This window comes from Vanellus vanellus (assembly GCF_965231255.1).
Source record: "Vanellus vanellus genome assembly, chromosome: 10".
Taxonomy (NCBI): domain Eukaryota; kingdom Metazoa; phylum Chordata; class Aves; order Charadriiformes; family Charadriidae; genus Vanellus; species Vanellus vanellus.
Window position 1 is genome coordinate 21,590,359 of NC_138915.1, and position 18,294 is coordinate 21,608,652.

At 51.3% G+C, this 18,294-nt stretch overlaps 1 protein-coding gene across 5 annotated transcripts in view; it reads left to right on the forward strand.

The window, feature by feature from the left end:
• ARHGEF6 (Rac/Cdc42 guanine nucleotide exchange factor 6) overlaps positions 1–18,294 on the forward strand; it is a 43,399-nt gene that overhangs the window by 2,728 nt on the left and 22,377 nt on the right. For 2 of the 5 annotated variants that reach the window (XM_082488504.1, XM_082488502.1), the window contains 5 exons: positions 7,503–7,587; positions 12,553–12,680; positions 13,091–13,292; positions 15,927–15,997; positions 17,402–17,496. In XM_082488504.1, the coding sequence (XP_082344630.1) occupies positions 7,503–7,587; positions 12,553–12,680; positions 13,091–13,292; positions 15,927–15,997; positions 17,402–17,496 (581 nt within the window). Of the gene's footprint in view, positions 1–4,413; positions 4,458–7,502; positions 7,588–12,552; positions 12,681–13,090; positions 13,293–15,926; positions 15,998–17,401; positions 17,497–18,294 lie in introns of those variants that run through there. The other 3 variants (XR_014269560.1, XM_082488501.1, XM_082488503.1) reach the window with 2 other exon arrangements.

The window sequence follows — 18,294 nt, forward strand, 5'->3', positions numbered from 1 at the left end:
CTTTCTTCTCTTCAGAGCTCTTTAGCTAACCAGCATGAAAATTTGCTCATTGCAGAACTGGTTCACTAGCCTGTTGTTTCCCAGTAATGCATTTCTCAGAGCCTGCTGCAGCAGCCCAGTTTTAAGAGCAGATGTATGTAGACTCACTGGAGGCCTATCCCATCAGAAATCGGTTGTTGCCAGTTTTCTGGCACGGACCATGTGATTCCCTCTGTTTTTCGGAGAGTTTATTTTTCTATTTGAAAACTAATCATAATGGTTGTGATGGAAGATACTAAAAAAATAGGAGTCTTAAACAGCTAAATGACAGGACAAGGGAACAGTCCTCAGCTGTTGTGCTTTAACATCTCATAGTTTTGAAAGCTGGTTCTGCAATGTTGCAGTCACGCTCGGCGGTTTTCAGATCCTAGGAACCAGCAACGTTGTGCGTCCAGCTCTGGGTGTTGCTCCGATCCTCCCTGTGCCTTTTCTTCCTTGTTTTTAATTTAAGAAAAGGTTTCTGACGTCTTTTTTCTTCTGATTTATAATCCTTTTGGTCTTTGAAATATTCTGATGCTTCAGTAACTTCCCTAGTGCTCATGTGGTTACCCTTGTCTTGGTTGCTGTGAAAAGAGACCTCAAAAGCTGAATAAAAGCTCAAATCTCTCAAGCTCGAGTTTAGATTTTGGGGCAAAATGCAAATGATTTCTTCTTATTTTTGTTTTCCAAAATATTAAGTCATACTAGAACGCCAAGTGAAGACAGGAATTTTGCTTCTTCCTGGCTCCTCTCTGTAGCTTCAGGCAGGTAGGACAGCTGAGATGGTGGGCAAGACATTGCACAAGTCAGAGTGCGTATGCTTCTCTCTGGCTCTCATCCGCTGGTGTTGCCATCTTTTCTGAGTGCTCTGAAGGCAAAGCCAGAGGAGACATGAAAACCCTCTGCCATCTGTTCCTTCTCAATGCTGTCCTGTTTGGACCCTCTTGGCAAAGACACTCAAAGATGCGTACCTAGAGGTGGTCCTCCCCCATGTCTGATGCTTAGTTTGCCCTGGGAAGGGCCACTGCCCTTCAGAGGGACTTTCTCTGCAGCCCGTTTACTCCGAAAGCATGTTTGGAGCATCAGAACAGGCAGGGAACCTTTGGGTTCCAAGATCCGTTGGCATTGAAGTTGCGGTGATCTGGTCTTATGTCTAAGGAAGACGAACATAGGGTGGAAAATCTGTTCTGCTCCAGCAGCCTAGCTGGAGAAAGGAGTAACATGAGGAAAGCTCTTGGCTTAATAGGTTTGAATTCCCTGACTGCCATCCTGCTGTTTACCCACGCTTTGGATTTGACAATAAAACCCTCATGATTCCATCAAATTCTGCCCTTCTCCAAGCGCCCCAGAGAACAAGAAGTAGCCTGGAACTGGATTTGGGCCACTTCTCTTGTCTTGAAACTGTGTGGTAAGGTCAGAGATTCTGTTCCTGTGGCAGATGTGAGCAAAAGAGGATGTTCTGAGGAGGTTCAGAGCTCACAGCTTCTAGTCTGGATTCTAACTCTCATGAAAGGCCTCATCCTGGGAAATCTCAAGCATGAGAAACTTCATACGTGACATTAGCATCCCATCCTAGCATCCCATAGCTTCTCCGAGCTTTGCCAAAGCAGCAGCTGCCCTCATACTGTGCTTTAACTTGGGGTTTGTTTCTGTCGCAGGCGTTGGCACAGCTGCCGTTCGGAGCTGAATACCCCATTGAGCATTGCTAGCGTGCAGGGAAGGTGAGCAGAGTGGAAAGTGGGGTTTCCAACAGTGTTTGGCTGAAACCCGGGTCTCACCTTCCACCGAACGGGGACCGCTTGCCAACCTCTTCCAGTGGGAGGAGCATGCAAAGAGGTTACTCCTGCAGAGCTACACATACGCGCTTCCCTCCTACCCTTCTTTGTTGTCCTGGTAACTCAATCCTAGGCAGAGGAAGACAGACACAGCAAGGCAAACAGCACCTTCTCCCGTTTTATGGGAAACGGTGAGAGATTTGGACGTAGTGGAAGGGAGGGAGAAGGACACTCCGTGACCTTCCTGCTTTGAGGTGGCTCCGTTAAGTTGCAGCAGCTCTATGGGCGCAAAGTTGAACTGGAAGAGTCCATCTCTTTGCAGGGTATAGATAGCCAAACTCTTCCTTAGCTTCAGCCCAGGACTGAAGCCTGCAAAGATTTGCTGCTTCAAATGTGTTAGTCCTAAAAAAAGAAGACAAGCAGAGGGAATCAACACCACCTTCTAACAAGACAAGTGCTGTAATTAGGTGAAATAATGAGACTGTCTCAGAGGAACTGTGTATATGACCCAGGGTTTGGTCCAGTGGGTGAGCGTACTGCTAAGGCAGTGGTGGCTGGATGCAAGCGGGTTGAGGGGGAAAGTGGAAGGCAAAGAAGCTCAGGCGTGGTGGTCAGGTGGAGTCTAATTTAGAAGATAGAGAGAAAGATCGTGAGGAAAGAGAAAAATCAGGCAGAAAGCTCCTGGCCCAGATTGTTCTTGAGGGCACAAATGGGAACTCTTCGTCTTTGCTTTTGCTGTTGATACCACTGCCCATGTAGTAACGGCAGCTCAATAGCTGAGCATCATTTACTGCTGAAGAAGTACAAGACCTTCATTCAGCAGCAGCGCTTTATTGCTAATATGACCACAAAACTTCTGGCAAGGGGCTGGATTTTGTGAACTAAGAACAGTATCTGTGAGATAAATCAATAGCTGGATTAAACCTGACTGTCCAGAACCATCACAGAGCGTGCAGTGTGTTGTTGCCATTATGGGCAGAACTGAAGCTGTTCGTGCAGCTGGAGGTGCTCGCAACCTTCACCGATCTGTTTGTACTTGGATGGAGTTCTTGGGAAGGCAGATGAAAAATCATCACCCCCTTGGCTCCCCATCCACATGCTGCCAAAGCCCGCTCTGCTTTGGCTTCCCTCCTGGTTTCCTTGCTGGGTCACTTCAAAAGTTGAAAGCTCCAGCCCAGCGCTGACCTATTATATCTAAATTCAGTGTCCCTGAGACCGCCGGCTTGCAGGTGTCTGGCATGTCGCTGACACCCCCGTGTCCCTGCGTGGGGTTAGGACCTACAGCCGGGTGTCACCCTGGGTGTCAGTGCAGCGCTTTGTTCCCTTTCCACCCTGCAGCCTGCTGTTGCGCTGAAGTGTCCGGGGATTTTCACGCTTGCGGCAGCAGAGTGTTCCCCGAACAGATGGGCACACGCAGCAGAGGCACCGCGCTCGCCGCGGCGAGGACATGCTGTCTCTGAGAATTCACTGCTGCGGCTCAAATGTGCCTCATCCGCAGGCCCTTCTGCGGAGCTTCTCTTCTCAGTGGTGCAGAAACACTGCAATTGCCATTTCAACAGCCTGGAATTTCCTTTCTTTTCTTACCTTCCCCCCCCTCATTCTTCCTGTCCTTTATCCTTTCCTTTCTTTCCATTTCCCTGTCTTTTTTCCTTTCCTTGCCCTTTCTTTTTTGTTTTATTTTTTTCCTTTTCCCTTTCCTTTTTCCTTTCTCTTTTTTCCTTTCCCTTTATCTTTCCCCTCTTCTTTCTTCTTTCCTCCCCTTTCCTCCTTTCCTTTTTTCCCCTCTCCCCCTTTCCTTCTTTTTCCCCTCTCCCCCTTTCCTTCTTTTTCCCCTCTCCCCCTTTCCTTCTTTTTCCCCTCTCCCCCTTTCCTTCTTTTTCCCCTCTCCCCCTTTCCTTCTTTTTCCCCTCTCCCCCTTCCTTCTTTTTCCCCTCTCCCCCTTTCCTTCTTTTTCCCCTCTCCCCCTTTCCTTCTTTTTCCCCTCTCCCCCTTTCCTTCTTTTTCCCCTCTCCCCCTTTCCTTCTTTTTCCCCTCTCCCCCTTTCCCTCTCCCCCTTTCCCTCTCCCCCTTTCCCTCTCCCCCTTTCCCTCTCCCCCTTTCCCTCTCCCCCTTTCCCTCTCCCCCTTTCCCTCTCCCCCTTTCCCTCTCCCCCTTTCCCTCTCCCCCTTTCCCTCTCCCCCTTTCCCTCTCCCCCTTTCCCTCTCCCCCTTTCCCTCTCCCCCTTTCCCTCTCCCCCTTTCCCTCTCCCCCTTTCCCTCTCCCCCTTTCCCTCTCCCCCTTTCCCTCTCCCCCTTTCCCTTTTTACCCTTCCTTTTTTTCCTTTCATCTGATCTCTCCCGATTCACTTTTTCCCTTCCCCTGTCCTTTCTCCTCTTCCCTTCCCCATCCACCCCCCACCCCCCTTCCCCCTCCCCGGCCCCGCTCCTCCCGCCCGCTGCCGGCGGAGGGAGCTGCGGCCGCACCGACCGACCGCGTCCCGCACCGAGCGGCGGCGGGGCGGAGCGGGGGCGGCGGCGCCGCCTGTCACTTCCCCTTCCCCTTTCCCTTCCCTTCTTCCCCGCGCCGCGATCCGGCTCCGGGTCAGAGCCGCAGCGGCCGCCCCGCGGCCCCCACCGCCGCCGCCGCCGCCATGCCCCGGGGCTGCGCTGCCGCCCGCCCGCCGCCGTGAGTACCCACCGCCGTCTGCCCCCGGCTCTGCCCGCCCCGGCCTCACCGCCGGCCCCATCCTCCGCCGGCCCCGCGCGGCTGTCACCGAGGTGGGGGTCCCCCGTGGGTGTCCCCAGCCGCTCCTCGGGAACCGGCAGCACCCACGGGTGTTATCGTCCCCCACGGGTGTCCCCGCCGAGTGTGCCAGCGGCGGAGGGCGGCTCGGTGCTGCCCGGAAAGTAAACCCTGATTTTGGGGCTGGCTCGGGGGGGAGGTGAGAACCAGGGCTGGAGGGGGAGACCGAGGGCGGGCGGCCCCCCGCAGCCACCTGCCTGGCCCCGTCTCGCCGGTGTCTGCTGCCCCGGGGAGCGCCCGGGACGTTTGCGCCGCCATCCGCCCCAGGAGCGGGCATGGGACACCCCCGGGCTCCATCTCTCGTCCTCGGGTTGGGATGAAGGGTCGAGCTCTGGGCTTTGCACCTGGGGGTTTGTCTTAATCGTGTTTGTGCGAATAAAGCAGCTCGGGCTCGACACGCAGCCCAGCTTCCCTTAACTTTTCTGCACCTCCCATCCCAGTACTGGGATTTTGGGTGGTGGTGACTTGCTGAGATGCGCCTGGGTTTGATTCTTGGTCCTTCCTGAAGAGATGGGTGCTGCCCTGCCGGCGACGGCTGCCCCTCACCTTCTCGCTGCCTTTGGAGGAGGATGGCGGTGCGGCAGTGCAGGTTTTTTCTCTCTCTCCTGGTGCGGTGCCCGACGGAGCAGCCGGAGCGTTTCCCCAAGGGGAGACGCGGTCTGCGGCTCTGAAAGTAGGAAGAGCGTTTTAATGGAGATCCTCAGATGACGGCCGTAGATTTAAGCAGGGTTTTTACTTGCGTCTTCTGTGAGCTAAGAGCGAAAAAGCCTTTCCCCCCCTCTATTTTTCTTCTAGCGTTGCAGCTTGTCTTTTAGTTAAGAATGGAATTATGGATGGATTGCACTGGAAAAAGTAATTTTTAGCTCGTAAATGGGGGGTTTTCTGTATGATGAATTTATTCTGGAACAAGCTGCGGGGTATATTTACATTACAGTAGCTGATCCAAAAGAGTTTTCCACATAGCTGTTCTTCCACAATAACAATTCCAGACAATTTCTCCATGAAAAAAAGTCCTAAAAGGTATTGCTTGCTTTTGTGCTAGGATTTTTTTGCATATCCCTCCTGCCACTAGTTCCTCTGGACTTCTGTCAGTCTGATGACTCTGAGCTTACAGCATTATTCTGTGCATTGAAGGGTCAGGGATGTATTTTACTGCTTTGGTCCTTTAAAAAAAAAAAAAAAAAAGAAGCTGTTCATTCAAGGCAGGACTTGTTTTTCTGGACTTACTGAAGTGGAAGAAAAAGAGTATGACTGAGAAAATGCCACACCAGAGAGATGCACGCAGACACTCCAGCCTCGCTGTTTGCTTTCCCCCTCTGCTCGGCAGGAGGGTTGAAGGCACGTTACGGTAACATCACATTCTTCAGCGGCTGCCAACAGGGTCAGCGCACCCCCCGGGCTCTCCATTACTGTCTCCCTTTCCAGGGAGATGCCAGCGTCGCCGCGTAAGGCTGGAGGCGATGCTCAGATAGCACCGGCTGCAGTTGCAAGGCAGGAAAACTAGTTCACGCACTGGTTGGCAGAGGGGATGGGGACCGCGTGGTCCAAAGGAGCGAACCCAAGTGAGCGCGGGTGATAGATCATCTCACAGACAGCCCGAGGTAGGTGGGGATGTCCCCAAAATGCGCAGAGCGGAGCTGCTGATTTTAATACTTGTGACGACGACAGGCTGTTCCCCCTCTCAGCGTGGATTAGATTTCTTTAGGATGAAGCCTTTCTCCCAGTATTGAGTGGCTGAGTCAATTTTTAAATAGGCTCTCAACAAAGAGCAGCCTTTGTTACTGCTCCTGTTGGACTTTGTTGCTGCTCTGATGTGTTGGGCGGAAGAGATGCCGCGAGCATCTAGGGCTGCGGAAGAGGCTGGTCCCCTTCCTATTTGCGTTATGCCAAGCATACTCACGGAGCTGTGTGTGGAAAGCAAGAAAGGGCCATTATAAAGGGCAGTGCGACCCTAAAGGTAATTAATGCTCGTGTACTTACTTAGCAGGATAGACTCTAGTCCTTTGGAAGTGTTTGGAAGTAGGTGGCATCTGCCAGGAGAGCTTTAAAATCAACGTTCCTGTTCATTGGGTTTGCGGCAACATGTACTTGAGGATTAGTAGATGGCGCCTTGGTGTACCAATAATGTTTTTTTTTATATATCATTATCAATATTTATTATTATTATTATTATTATTATGGTAGGATTTCTACAGTCTGTATGAAGTTGAGGCCGTTTCTCACCTGTTAGAGGGGACTGCAGTGTTTTGGGAACTCAGATTGCCCCTCCGTTGTGCTGGGGGTGATTTCTGAAGGGCTGGGTGTGTGAGGTCCGGGTTACCAGTCATAGAAAATAAGCCCTTGCTAATGATGTTTATCTGTTTTGCCATTGAGGCTTAGGAACACAGAAGTCTTTAGGGTGTAATTTTTGCACATAAAATAACTGGGTTTGGCTTCCTGTAAAAAATGTAAACGTCTTATATATGTCATATTGCAACAGCAGAAAATTCTGTGTGTTTGTTTCTTCTGCTGTGGAAAATATATGCGTGTGTGTGTGTACATATAGATGTACAGCCTCAATCTCTTCAGCTTCTGATCACAAAAATAGCAGCAAAATCTTTCCTTCCCTCAAGGCAAGCGATAACCTCCTCGGTGATTTTCCGAGGAGCCCCTTCTCTGCGGGCAGCGCCGAGTTCTTCCTTCCCCGTCCCCCGGCGTTACGCTCCAAACGCTGCCGGCTGCCCCTGCCCTTCCCGTGCCGCCTGCCACCCCCGCCCCAGGAATTCCCTTGCTGTAAAGGAAACGGGACTTGTCGGCCCCGAATGAACACTCTTCCCCTGCAGAGACAGGCGGGTTTACTTAATCCTGACTGTCACCCTCTACGTGGGCGGCTCAGGTGGCCGGAGCAAGATGTCTCGGGCTCGACTGACCAAGTTCCTCTTTTCGCAGGTGTTTGATCCACAGGATTTGTACACCGGAGAACAGTTCTCCAAGGTCCTGAGCACATTAACAGCTGTAAATAAAGCTACCGAAGGTAAGGAAAAAAAAAGATCTTTTTTCTCTCGTATGTACTCTGGGGTGAGGTTGATGTGTTGTTGGTTTTTGTTGTTTTTTTTTTTTGTAATTCCTAGTTTATGATGATTTCAGGAGGTTTGGCAAATTGTGCTGGCGGCAGCGATGCCTGATGCTGGACAGTAGAATCGCCATTTCGTGCTTCTGCCAGCTCTGGGTTTAGATGTGGCGTTCCAGGGCCGCTGTATGCACTTTGCAGAGCTCGATTATCGCTTTTACACTAAGGGACCTCTGCTCAGTTTTGACAGTATTAAGGGAGCTTGAAGTAGGTCATCGTAAAAGAGCCTTGATGTAAATGAGCGTGCACCTCCCAAAATGCAAATATCAGGTTTTAAATAGCATGTTTTAAAGCCGAAGAGAAAAACAGATCCATCTGCATAATATCTTTACTGACTGTGAAAACAAACATCATTGCCAGATGCTCAATCAATTGTATTGATGTTTCTCTCTCTCTCTCTCCTCTCCCTGGGTCCGTGGAGTGGGCTCTGGGATTTGGGAATCGAGCTGATGGCTTGTCCCGCCTCCCTTGGGTGCGGGAGCAGGCTGCTGAAGCAAAGCAAATCAGCTCCTCTTGTTTCCATCCCAAATATGTAGCTGCTCCCTACAGGCTGCTCCAAACTGATATTTGGTCACATAGGCTGGGAAAGGAGAAGTTTGGCAGGGAGGACGATGCCAGTGCGGTGCTCTGGGGGAACACGAGAGGACCAGGGTCTCTGCTGAGGGGGTGAGGAGCAGGTCTGTGTGGAGCTGGAGGGGCTTTGCAGGGTGGAAAGCCTTTATGGCCCCCCCGTCACGCGTGCGGATTTGCACGGGGAGTCCTGCACACCCACCGAAGCCCGGTGCCAGCAGGAGAGTTTGATTTCCCTGTTGCAGGTTACATTTTAGGCGATTAAAAGGAGAAAAATTCAAACCCCAAACCCACGGTTTTCCTTTCCTGGGGAGGTTTTTCTGTCGACTTAATGCGTTTTGCCTAGGTCTGGTTTGCGGTGGTTTTCTCAGTTGTTTCGCTTCTCATTCAGCTGAGTTTTTGCTTTTGGGTTCTCTTCAGCTGGTACAGAAGCTGCTCGGGTGTTCCACGAAACAACCCCATTGCTGGGACTTGGACCTGGACCCTCTCCTCCATTTTCCTCTTTTCTGTTGGGTCCTGGTGCAAGGTTTTATAAAATCATATATATATAAAAATACATATACTATAGTTATATAAACTATTGTATAAATTAGCATGTATATGTTATATAAACAGCAGCACATATAATAATATATAATGTATAATAATCTATATAATGTGTTATAATAATAATAGTATATTATTATATTATATTATATTGTGTGCACACACACGTATGTGTAGGTGTGTATAATGCTGCTCTGAAGAAATCCAGGTTCTTAGACTGCCTTTCTGCAGCCAGCACTCGGCTCTGCCGCCAGCTCGCTCCCTGGAAGGCAGTGATGGTAATTGATGCTCAGAACATCTCCTCACAGCCTCTTACCTCCCCATTAAACAGCAGCACCCGGTGACCCCGTGTACAACGCTGCCGCGGTTCAGCGCGACGGAGGATATAAAATGCAGGTTACCTGGAGCAACCTGTGCTGTCGTTAATGATTGACATTTAGCTTTGTTATTCTGCAAGCAAAACGAGTGGGAAACGTTCCTGCCTCTGTGCTTCGCCCCTTAGCTGGAGCGGAGGGGTGTGATGGGGTACGGGGCGGCAAGGCTGCGGTGGCATTGTCACAGCAGTCCCCTTCTTTGCAGCCCCAACTCTGTTCTTGCAGCTGCCCGTGTCCCAGCTCAGTCCGCGCAGTCACTGGGCGACACCGGGGAGGGGGCTTTGCTGGGGAATGTTTTCTGTCACACGTTACCGATGGGGCTATAGGGAAGTTGGGATCCTCCTGGTTTCATGGCAAAACATCTGTTTGAACATATGCTTTCTCTGTTTAAATGTTAAGAAGCGCAATGCCTGCGATATAATTAGCTGCTCGGGCAGAGAGCGCCCTTGGGAAAAGTACAGGGTAAAATAAATACATGTCTGAGACGTTTGCTTTTTGGTGGCTTGGCCATGTTCCTGGGAAGCAAGAGCCTGTGTCCTCCAAACCGCCACTGCAGATGGTCCGGTTTGTCCGTCTCGCCAGAGGCCGAGGGCTTGAACGGAGCATCAGGAGAAGTCTGAGACCGGCTGCGGCGGTTCCTGCTGTGGCCGGGGCTCTGGCTTGCCTGCGCATCCCGACACCCGTGAGGCTGCTGCATCCCGACACCCTTGTCGGAGTCGGGGGGAAGTAGGTGACGGCTAAGGAAACGCCGTGGGAATATGCTTCTGAGCATCCATTTGAAGTCCAAATCCTCATGTCTTCACAGATCTTGTTATGCAAATAACTGGAGGCATCGTTGGTAGCGGATAAGCTCAGAGTTCAGCAGCTGTCCGTCAACTAACAGCAATACAGAGCTCGATGCTTTTATCTCAAAGAGAGGGCAGGGGAGGAAAACCAGCTGTGCTGGATCAGACAAGGCTCGTCTGCCAAAAATAGTGTAGGAATGTGAGCAGAAAACACAGTTATTTTAACCATAGTTTAAGCAACATATGGCAGCAGTGTTCCGTGCTGGACCAGGCATAAAATAGGACGCTGTCATGATGCAATATAAATGATACGCTTCCCTGCCAAACTGTCAAAGTCAGTTTTACATTTGTTTCTAGGTTGCTGCAGATATTTATAAAAGCTTTGGAAGGTTGGGAGGGGCAGGGAGAAGCATAAAATCTACAGTAACCGAGTCATTTCCGTGAGACTGTTGCTGATGGCTTGAATAAGCGGAGAAGTCTGGACTCGCGGTTTACGCCCTCCCATTTTAGAAGGAATCAGGGGAAGAACATCTCCCGCTGGCAGGCAGCCACCCCTCCTTGGCCTTGTGAGTCGCCGGGAGCAGCCGAGACCGCTCCTGCTCAAGTATCAGGATGCTTCAGGGAAAAAAACAAAACAAAACAAAACAAAAAACCCCAAAAACCAACAAACCACCCCACACTGTGTTTGCAAAGTGGGTTTTCCATGCAGAGGAGTTTTGCTGTTGCTGTATCCTGGGGAGCCAGGAATTCGCTGTGCGGTCATCAGGCAGTTGTGTAACGAGGAGGGCGAGGGAGAGAAAACTGACTCACTGGCAGCACATGAGAACGTTGTCCATCGCTGGAGTGTGGACTGGGCGGACCAGTGCCTGGGTATGGTACGGTATGGTATGGTTGGGGGTTTGTAAGGCAGCGGCGCCTGGAAGTCGTAGTCACGGACCTGGTCCCCATTGTGCAACGTGCTGGAGAAAGACAAAGCGAGTCTGTTCTCTGAGAGCTCGGTTTGTTGTTGCTCCAGGTCCAATCTAAGGATGAGGTGTTTTCCTATTAAAACAAAAATCCTCTGGGGAGAATAAAAGCCCAGCTGGGTTCCTGTAACTCCCACCAAACTTCCCCTTCAGAATGATTTTTCCATGTTGACGTTCAGACCTGAGGAGAATGGGGGAACGGCAGCCTTAGAGGTTGTGTTTTCTGATTGCTGTGTGTTCTTGGTGGCTTGGTCACCCTCTCCTCTTGCAGTGTTTTCCAAAAAGAGCTCCAAACGTTACCCAGGGGACTCGGACACCCAGCACAGCGGTGCCTGCAGACCGCTCTTCGCTGTCTTCCTCTTGAGGTCCGTGGGCATGCTTGGTCCACACCGCAGGTGGAAAACAACAGCTCTGGAATGCAGAAACATTCTTAAAACTAAAAAAGAAGCTACAGGGCAATTCTTAAAAGTTCTTCACAGTTTACTGACACAATAGTATCTGCTGCCGCTTCATTTGAGCGGCGTTGGCACGTAGAAAGGAAGTGATCGGAGTGTTGTCCCGCAGTGTGGTATGAGGTAGCAGAGAAGTACTGGGAATTACTGGGTGGCTTCAATCCCATGTTTTTAGTGCTCTGCAGCATCCAGGCAGGATTCTGGGGCCGAGTGCTGCCAGGTCCTGCAGGAGCTGGGACTGCTTTTGGGGACGATGCCACTGGCACAATCTCAGCACAGGGCAGTTGTGACCAGGAAGCCTTTTACCCTCCGGCAAGTTTTTTGGTATTAATATAGAAACAAATCACTAATTGTGAAAAATTGACGTGTGTCAGAGCAGCAGCATTATGTTCAGCATCAGGCAGGTGGTGGCAGGAACAAGCCCAGAGGCTCGTTTGCAAAGCGAGGAGCTTTGAGCGTGTGAAGGAGGCAACTCCAAGAGCTGCTGGGATGATCTGAACCTTTCCACGGGCTCTCCATCTCCTGGGGGTGACACTCCTGTCCTTCCTCAGGGTGCTCTGAATCCCTCTCTCATGTGGCTAATGGCAGCGGTCCACGGACAGTCATCAAAATTGTGCCTAGCCTCTTGCAGCTGTATAATGAACTCAGAAGGACTTATCTACATAGAGAAGCGATTGTGTTGACCAGCTGTTCGGCATTCTTCCCCGCTCGGCGGGGAAGCCCACGCTGCAGCTGCGGAGGTGACCTATGAGCCCTCACTTGCGAGCTAAACTTTGAAACACCTTCAACAGCGCTCCCTCGGATCCCAGAAATGCTCCCAGTTGAGCAGCAGTGGGCTGAGTACTATTCTATTTTTCTACAGTTTTAAAGGGGATTTCAAAAAAACGCTGTGATGGGATTGTATGGCTGCAGAGTTGGTGTAACCTAGAGGTGACTTGGGATGCAATTCAACTTCTTCCGCCGTGGAAGGGTTGACCCAGCCCAGCAAAACCATCCTCACTGTTGACTAGGAGTACCCACCCTGGAGATGCAGCGCACTTGCCGTCTTGCTCTGATAGAGGCTCTTTCAACTGTTGTGCCCTCTTTTTTTCTTTACAGGCTTTACTCTTTGCTGTGATGCCGAGGGTTGGTGGACAGTTGGGTAAAACTCAGATGTTGTTTTTTTTTGCTTCACCAGATCAGCCGTCGAAAGGGCCATGTTCACATCTGTCGTCTCTTAGCTCTGCGGCTGGAGGTCCCCACACTGACTCCAACAGCACAGCTTCGCAGTCAGCGAGGGTGTTAAGGAGGCAGTCCAAGCCTGTGGTATCCTTTAATTTAGCATATCATCAAGGGTTTGGTGGCTGCAGGGGTAGAGGGGTGTACGTGGTACCTCTGGGTCGAGCAGGACAGAGGGGCTTGTTCTCCCCTGATCTCCATCACGTCTTTGCTGCCCTGGCTGGAGAGAGTCTCGTGGCTTCTTCCAATCCTTCTCTGTGAAATGAGAAACAGCGATTCTTATCTGTTCTCCATTGCACTGTGAAACTAAATTAATGCTCGGGAGGGGCCTTGTGGTCCTCTGGCAGAAGTGCTTACACAAAAGCAAGACATTATTGCTATTATAAAGAGCAATACTGAAAAAACAGCTGTCACAACAAAGAAGAACAATAGCTTGTCCTAGTGGCTTCTGCTTCTTTGGACTATTTACTGATGTTTTTCCATGTTTCTTTCCTTAGGAGATGACCGAGAATGGCAGTCATCAGCTTGTGGTAAAGGCCAGGTTCAATTTTAAGCAGACCAATGAGGATGAACTCTCCGTTAACAAAGGAGACATTATTTATGTCACCCGGGTTGAAGAAGGGGGCTGGTGGGAAGGGACCTTGAATGGAAAAACTGGCTGGTTCCCAAGCAACTACGTCAGAGAAATCAAATCCACCGGTAAGCAAATTGCTTTCAAGGGCTGATTGAATGACAGCGGTATAATGCAGTGTGGGTCCTCGTGCCTTCGGGAAATTGCCACTATTTATTTAGGACCGCTTGTGTCCTTATAGCAGCAGGGCTAATGGAAAGATGAACGAGGCCAGAAGGGTAAAGCCTGGTCTCTCGCTTGAGTTGTTTGAGAGCTGCTTCACCCTCTTCCCCAGCGCATCGTGCTTTTCTATTGTTCCCCTGAGCCCCAGCAGCGCGGCAGCGGGGACGTCGCCGCAGGACGAGGCTGGAGATGGCTGCGTTGGGTCCCTTTTGTCCTGGGGAGCTGCCAGCTCATTCCAGCGTCTGAGCACAGAATTAGCTTTTTTTGTTAGAGACCTGGGTCAGGCAAAGTGTTTGCGGTCGATCCTGCTGTTTGTGGCAGTGGTGGGATGGACGGTCACGGTCGCGGCGAGGACACCAACAAAACCTGTATGGCCACCGGGGACAGTGCCCTGGTTGTGTCCATGGAGATGGCTGATTTCACAGAGTACGTTTTCCCCCAGATGCATCTTGTGCTGCGGTATTGAGAAAGGAAGAGGGAGGGGACGATCCATGTGATGACATCTGCCTTTATTGAGCTTTGTCTTGAGCGTCCTTAACATTTTCTGCGATGTGATTTTAACCAGATGTGGGGTGGCGATGACATGAAGCATTGCCCCTGGCTAGCTGCCCCGTAGCGTTACATACCCGTTCAAGCAGCTCGCCCCGTTGTGCTTCCGAGGCCATTGTGTGACAGTAAACTTGTTTTTTTTTTTACAAAATCCGACTTTAATTCCTTAATGTGCCTTGAGGGCTTACCCCTAGACAGAGACCTGTTGCGTGCTCGCTGCTGATTTTATGGCTCGGGATCAGCCCTGGCCTCAAACACTGTGAGACATCAGCAGTGCTCTGCAACGTGGCTGCAAAATGTGCACCCCCTGTTAGACATCCTTGCTGCCACGCTGGCGAGCAAAACCAGCAAAGAATAAAGTTAATGAGAGAGTGCTCAGATTTAGGCCAGTTTTTGTTTAATTCTAAATGAAAAAATCGTTGTTAGGATATCTCATCTCCCACTGTTTCCCCCTGGGAAATGATGTCTGAGCTGGAGCAGGACGTTGCAGCGGAGGTTGAAGGCTTGTCTGGCACAACCCAGGAATCACTAATTAAGTCAGTGAGTGGAGAAGAGAAATGCTTTAAAAAAATTAAAAAAAAAAAAAAAATGAGAGCAAACTTCAGTCCTGTGGGGAGAATCAGATGGGAGCTGCATGAAATAACGACACCTCATTGAAGCGAAGGAGAGGTCTCCCATTGATCCTGACGTAGGAGCCCATCAGATATTTCTTATTTGCAGAGCTTTTCCCTCCGGCGCCCATTCCACAGGGGAGGAGGGTTCATTCCCCTGGTCTCCTCTTGCTCAGGACGTGTGGTTATATTGCAAATGATGGATGCAGGGACCATCGGCTAACCCTCTCCTGCCCCGGGACCGCTGCCTGGGGGGCTGTAGTCTGGGGGGACCCCTCGCCGCAAGCCCACGGGAGCTGCTTTCCTTGCCCCCAAAGTGTGGGACTCGTCACTCTAAATGGAGTTACTTGTCTCCCAGCGGCGTCTGTACCTCCGCTGTGTCCTCAGCGTGCCCTTTGGGTGGAAATAACTAGCTGCGTGGAGCAAAGCTCCTCCGAGTCTTTGAATGAGGCGCAGAGCTCCCAGCTGGAAGTGACAGCAAACACTACACGGGCAATAATTAGACAATACATCAAGCTGCGGTTTCCAGGGGCTAAATTTATCAATCTCCAGCTTCTCCCCTGCTATCGGTGTGAAAGTAATTGCCTTCTGAGAGCGATTGCGGGGAGAGAGGAGAGAGTGGCTGCTCGGCGCGGCACGGAGGCGTTCCGGTACGCGGTGTGGAGCGTGGCCCCGGCGGCGCTGCCGACCTGTGCCAGTCCGGAGGGGGAACGGTGCCGCTGCCGTGCCGGGAGAGCTGGTGGAGCTGTGTGGCAGGGAAGGGACTTCTCTAGGGAAGGAGAGATGGTGCAGGGAGTTGCAGTGTGTCAGGCTGGAGGCATCCGCAGGGATTTAGCAAATGCAGAAGAAGATGAGAATTGACTTCCAGGTTTGCCTGAGCTTTTTATTCAAATCTACCTTTGTTCAGAGAAGGATTTTGTATGACAAATGACCGTGGGGATCGGGGTTCGGCGTATTGAATGGCATTGGCTTCAAGTGCCACGTTCATCAGCTGGAACAAAACACTGTATCCAACATCTCTGATAGACACCTGGTTTTAAAACCCAAATTTTGCAGGGCGGGTGAAGCCACACTGCAGCTCCGGGTGGTGGCAGACACTGGGGCTGCTGCCAGGGACTTCAGGCCGAACCTGTGCGGTGGTTGGCAAGAGGCTGTGCCATGCCTCTGCCGTGCCTGGCTGGGCTGCCTTCCCTGGCACACACGCCTCCTGTTTGCTCCTGGTTTTCCTGAAGCAGGCAAACAAACCCTGCGATGGAAGTTTTCGTCTTCACGGGGGTGAAGTTGCGTTTGCGGGATGTGATGTGGTAGTGATGTTTCCTGCTGGAATAATGAAAGCTGTGCCCTGTAATTTATTGATTTTTTTTTTTTTTTTTTGTACAGATAAACCGCTCTCTCCCAAAGCATTAAAAGGACTTGAAAGCACTCAGCTGACAAAGAATTATTACCCTGTGGTAAGTTTTAAAGTGCTGATCGTACATTTTAATAAGTAGCATATTATTAATCTTCTGAACTGGCTCCTTCCCTTAGAAATCATTGAAGCAATTTGTAACAATTGGGGACGTGACTCTGTATTTAAATGCAGCTGTCGCCATTTCCTTGATTCGGGGCTGTCGAGACAATAAACCACAAATGGAACTTGCTGCAAGATGTCAAAAGGAGAGACTCGGAGCAGGCGGCTGAGATAACGTAGGGGAGGCGGCAGCTTTGGGGTCAGTGTTGGGGAATAAGGCACAGTGTCTGTGGTCCGGTCCTTGCTGTCGACTGTGGGCTATCTCCTGCCTGATAAAGATGGGGAAATAATGTCACGGCGTGAAGCGAGCCACGTTAAGGGCTCTCATCCGTGATCCCCTGCGGGAGTTTGGCCAGCCCGGAGCTGCCTGCCCTGTGCCTCTGCCTTCGGAGAAGGGGCAGCCGCCGCAGCTCACCGCCTGGCTCGTTGGCTTGGTTTTGGGGCAGGTTCAGCCTGCCAGGCCGTGAACTGTGGCTGCAGAAGGGGTGGAGAAGCATCACCTCCTCTACCGTCTTGCTGCTGGAGCGGTGATGTCTGTCAGAGCAGGGCAGGCACTTCCTTACTGTGTCCAGGCTAGAGCGAGCCCTGCGATGTAAGAGAATTAAGATGCCTGCATGTGAACGGCCCCGGCTCTCGTTGCCGGGGGTGAAACGTGCTCATCAGCATGTCTAAATATATTTCAAGCAAAGCAAAGCAGAAACAATATGTCCAGAGAGCTGGGAACCACCTCCGCTGTCTCCAAAGGCACTTCTACATGGAGAAACTTGAGCGCTAACTGGGAGTGTGCAGGCAGTGGGTTTGCCGGAGATAAAATTGGCTGCTGAGATGGATTAGTGGGACCAAGCCCAACTCGGCACATCCTTGAAGCGGGCAAGTGAGCTGTGCCCTGGCTTGAGCTGCTGCAGGAACCGTCCTCAGTCCGGCCACTGCTGCACGGAAATTATTGCCCGCCTTCGTGCAAGCGGCGCTCCCAGGATGCATGCACAAACCATCTGTTTGCGTACCTTGGCAGCCAGTTACGCATGCAGGGTTAGGCATGAGCCTCTCGGGGAGGGTCGAATACTAAACTCGGGTCCGAACTGACATTGTCTTCATGCTTTGCCAAAGAAGAAGGAGCAGCCCTTAACCCCTGCTTCCCAGGCCTCCCCCGGTTTGCGAAGTACAATCCTGAAATTGGCCCCCCAGGGCTTTTCCCTGAGCATTCCCTGGGTTCTGCATTAACAAATGTGATTTATGGACTTAAAATAACACTTCCATGCTTTTCCACGCTTGGAAGCTGATGTCGTGTTCCTTTTGACTGGTCGCTAGTACTAAGATCTACTCAGTGCTCTGTCTCTCACCCTAGGTGTTGCAAAATATTCTGGAAACAGAACGAGATTATGCGAAGGAACTCCAGTCACTTCTGGGAACTTACTTAAGACCCCTCCAGTCTTATGATAAGTAAGATATAAGGGCATCTGAGGTGGAGAGAACCTTGTAAAATCGACTATAGTTCATTACTTTCCTGCTTTTGAATGTTTAGGGACTGTTGCTGCTCTTCTTGTAAAGCCTCGCAGCTTCTCTGTGAACCAGAAAAAAAAAAAACCACGTTGTACAGGTTTCTGCTCTTTCCCGTTCCTCAGAGGTCGTGCAGGCGCTGGGCTGTGTCAGAGATGGGCATTTCCACCTGGCGGAGGGCTGAGTGGCTGTTAGACCCCATCCGCAGGCTCGTGTGTGGCTCTCCCCGGCGTGCATGTTTCCTGGCAGCATGCCATGCATGGCTTCTTCCCTTGTCATTTGCCTTGTTGTGACTTCTCAGCCCCAAGTGGCACCTCCTCATCATCTCTTCATTTCGCACGCGGCGACGCGTCTGCTCTGTGATTGCCTCTCGCTGAATCCGCACTGCTGCTCAGCAAGGAGCGACTCTCCCTCTCTCCCCATCCCCGGCTTAAAGTACCTCTGTCCTTGGGAAGAGCGTGCTGCCGTCCCTCACGGCCCAAGCACCGCCGGGGCGACGGGGGGTTTTTGTCAGGGCTTACCTGTGGGAATAAGCTGATGTGTTTCCCACCCGTGCGGGTGAGTGATGCAGGGGCAGCACACGCCGTCCTGTCCTCACCCAGGCAGCGCGCTGGTGCCTTTCAGCAGATTCCTATCGATAGTTCCACCCTGCGTAAGAGACCCGGTGCAGTTAGATGCACCTCCTGCTTTTTGCTTCAGCTTTACAGCCGTCTTTTCCAAACGGTGCCGGCTCGGCGACCC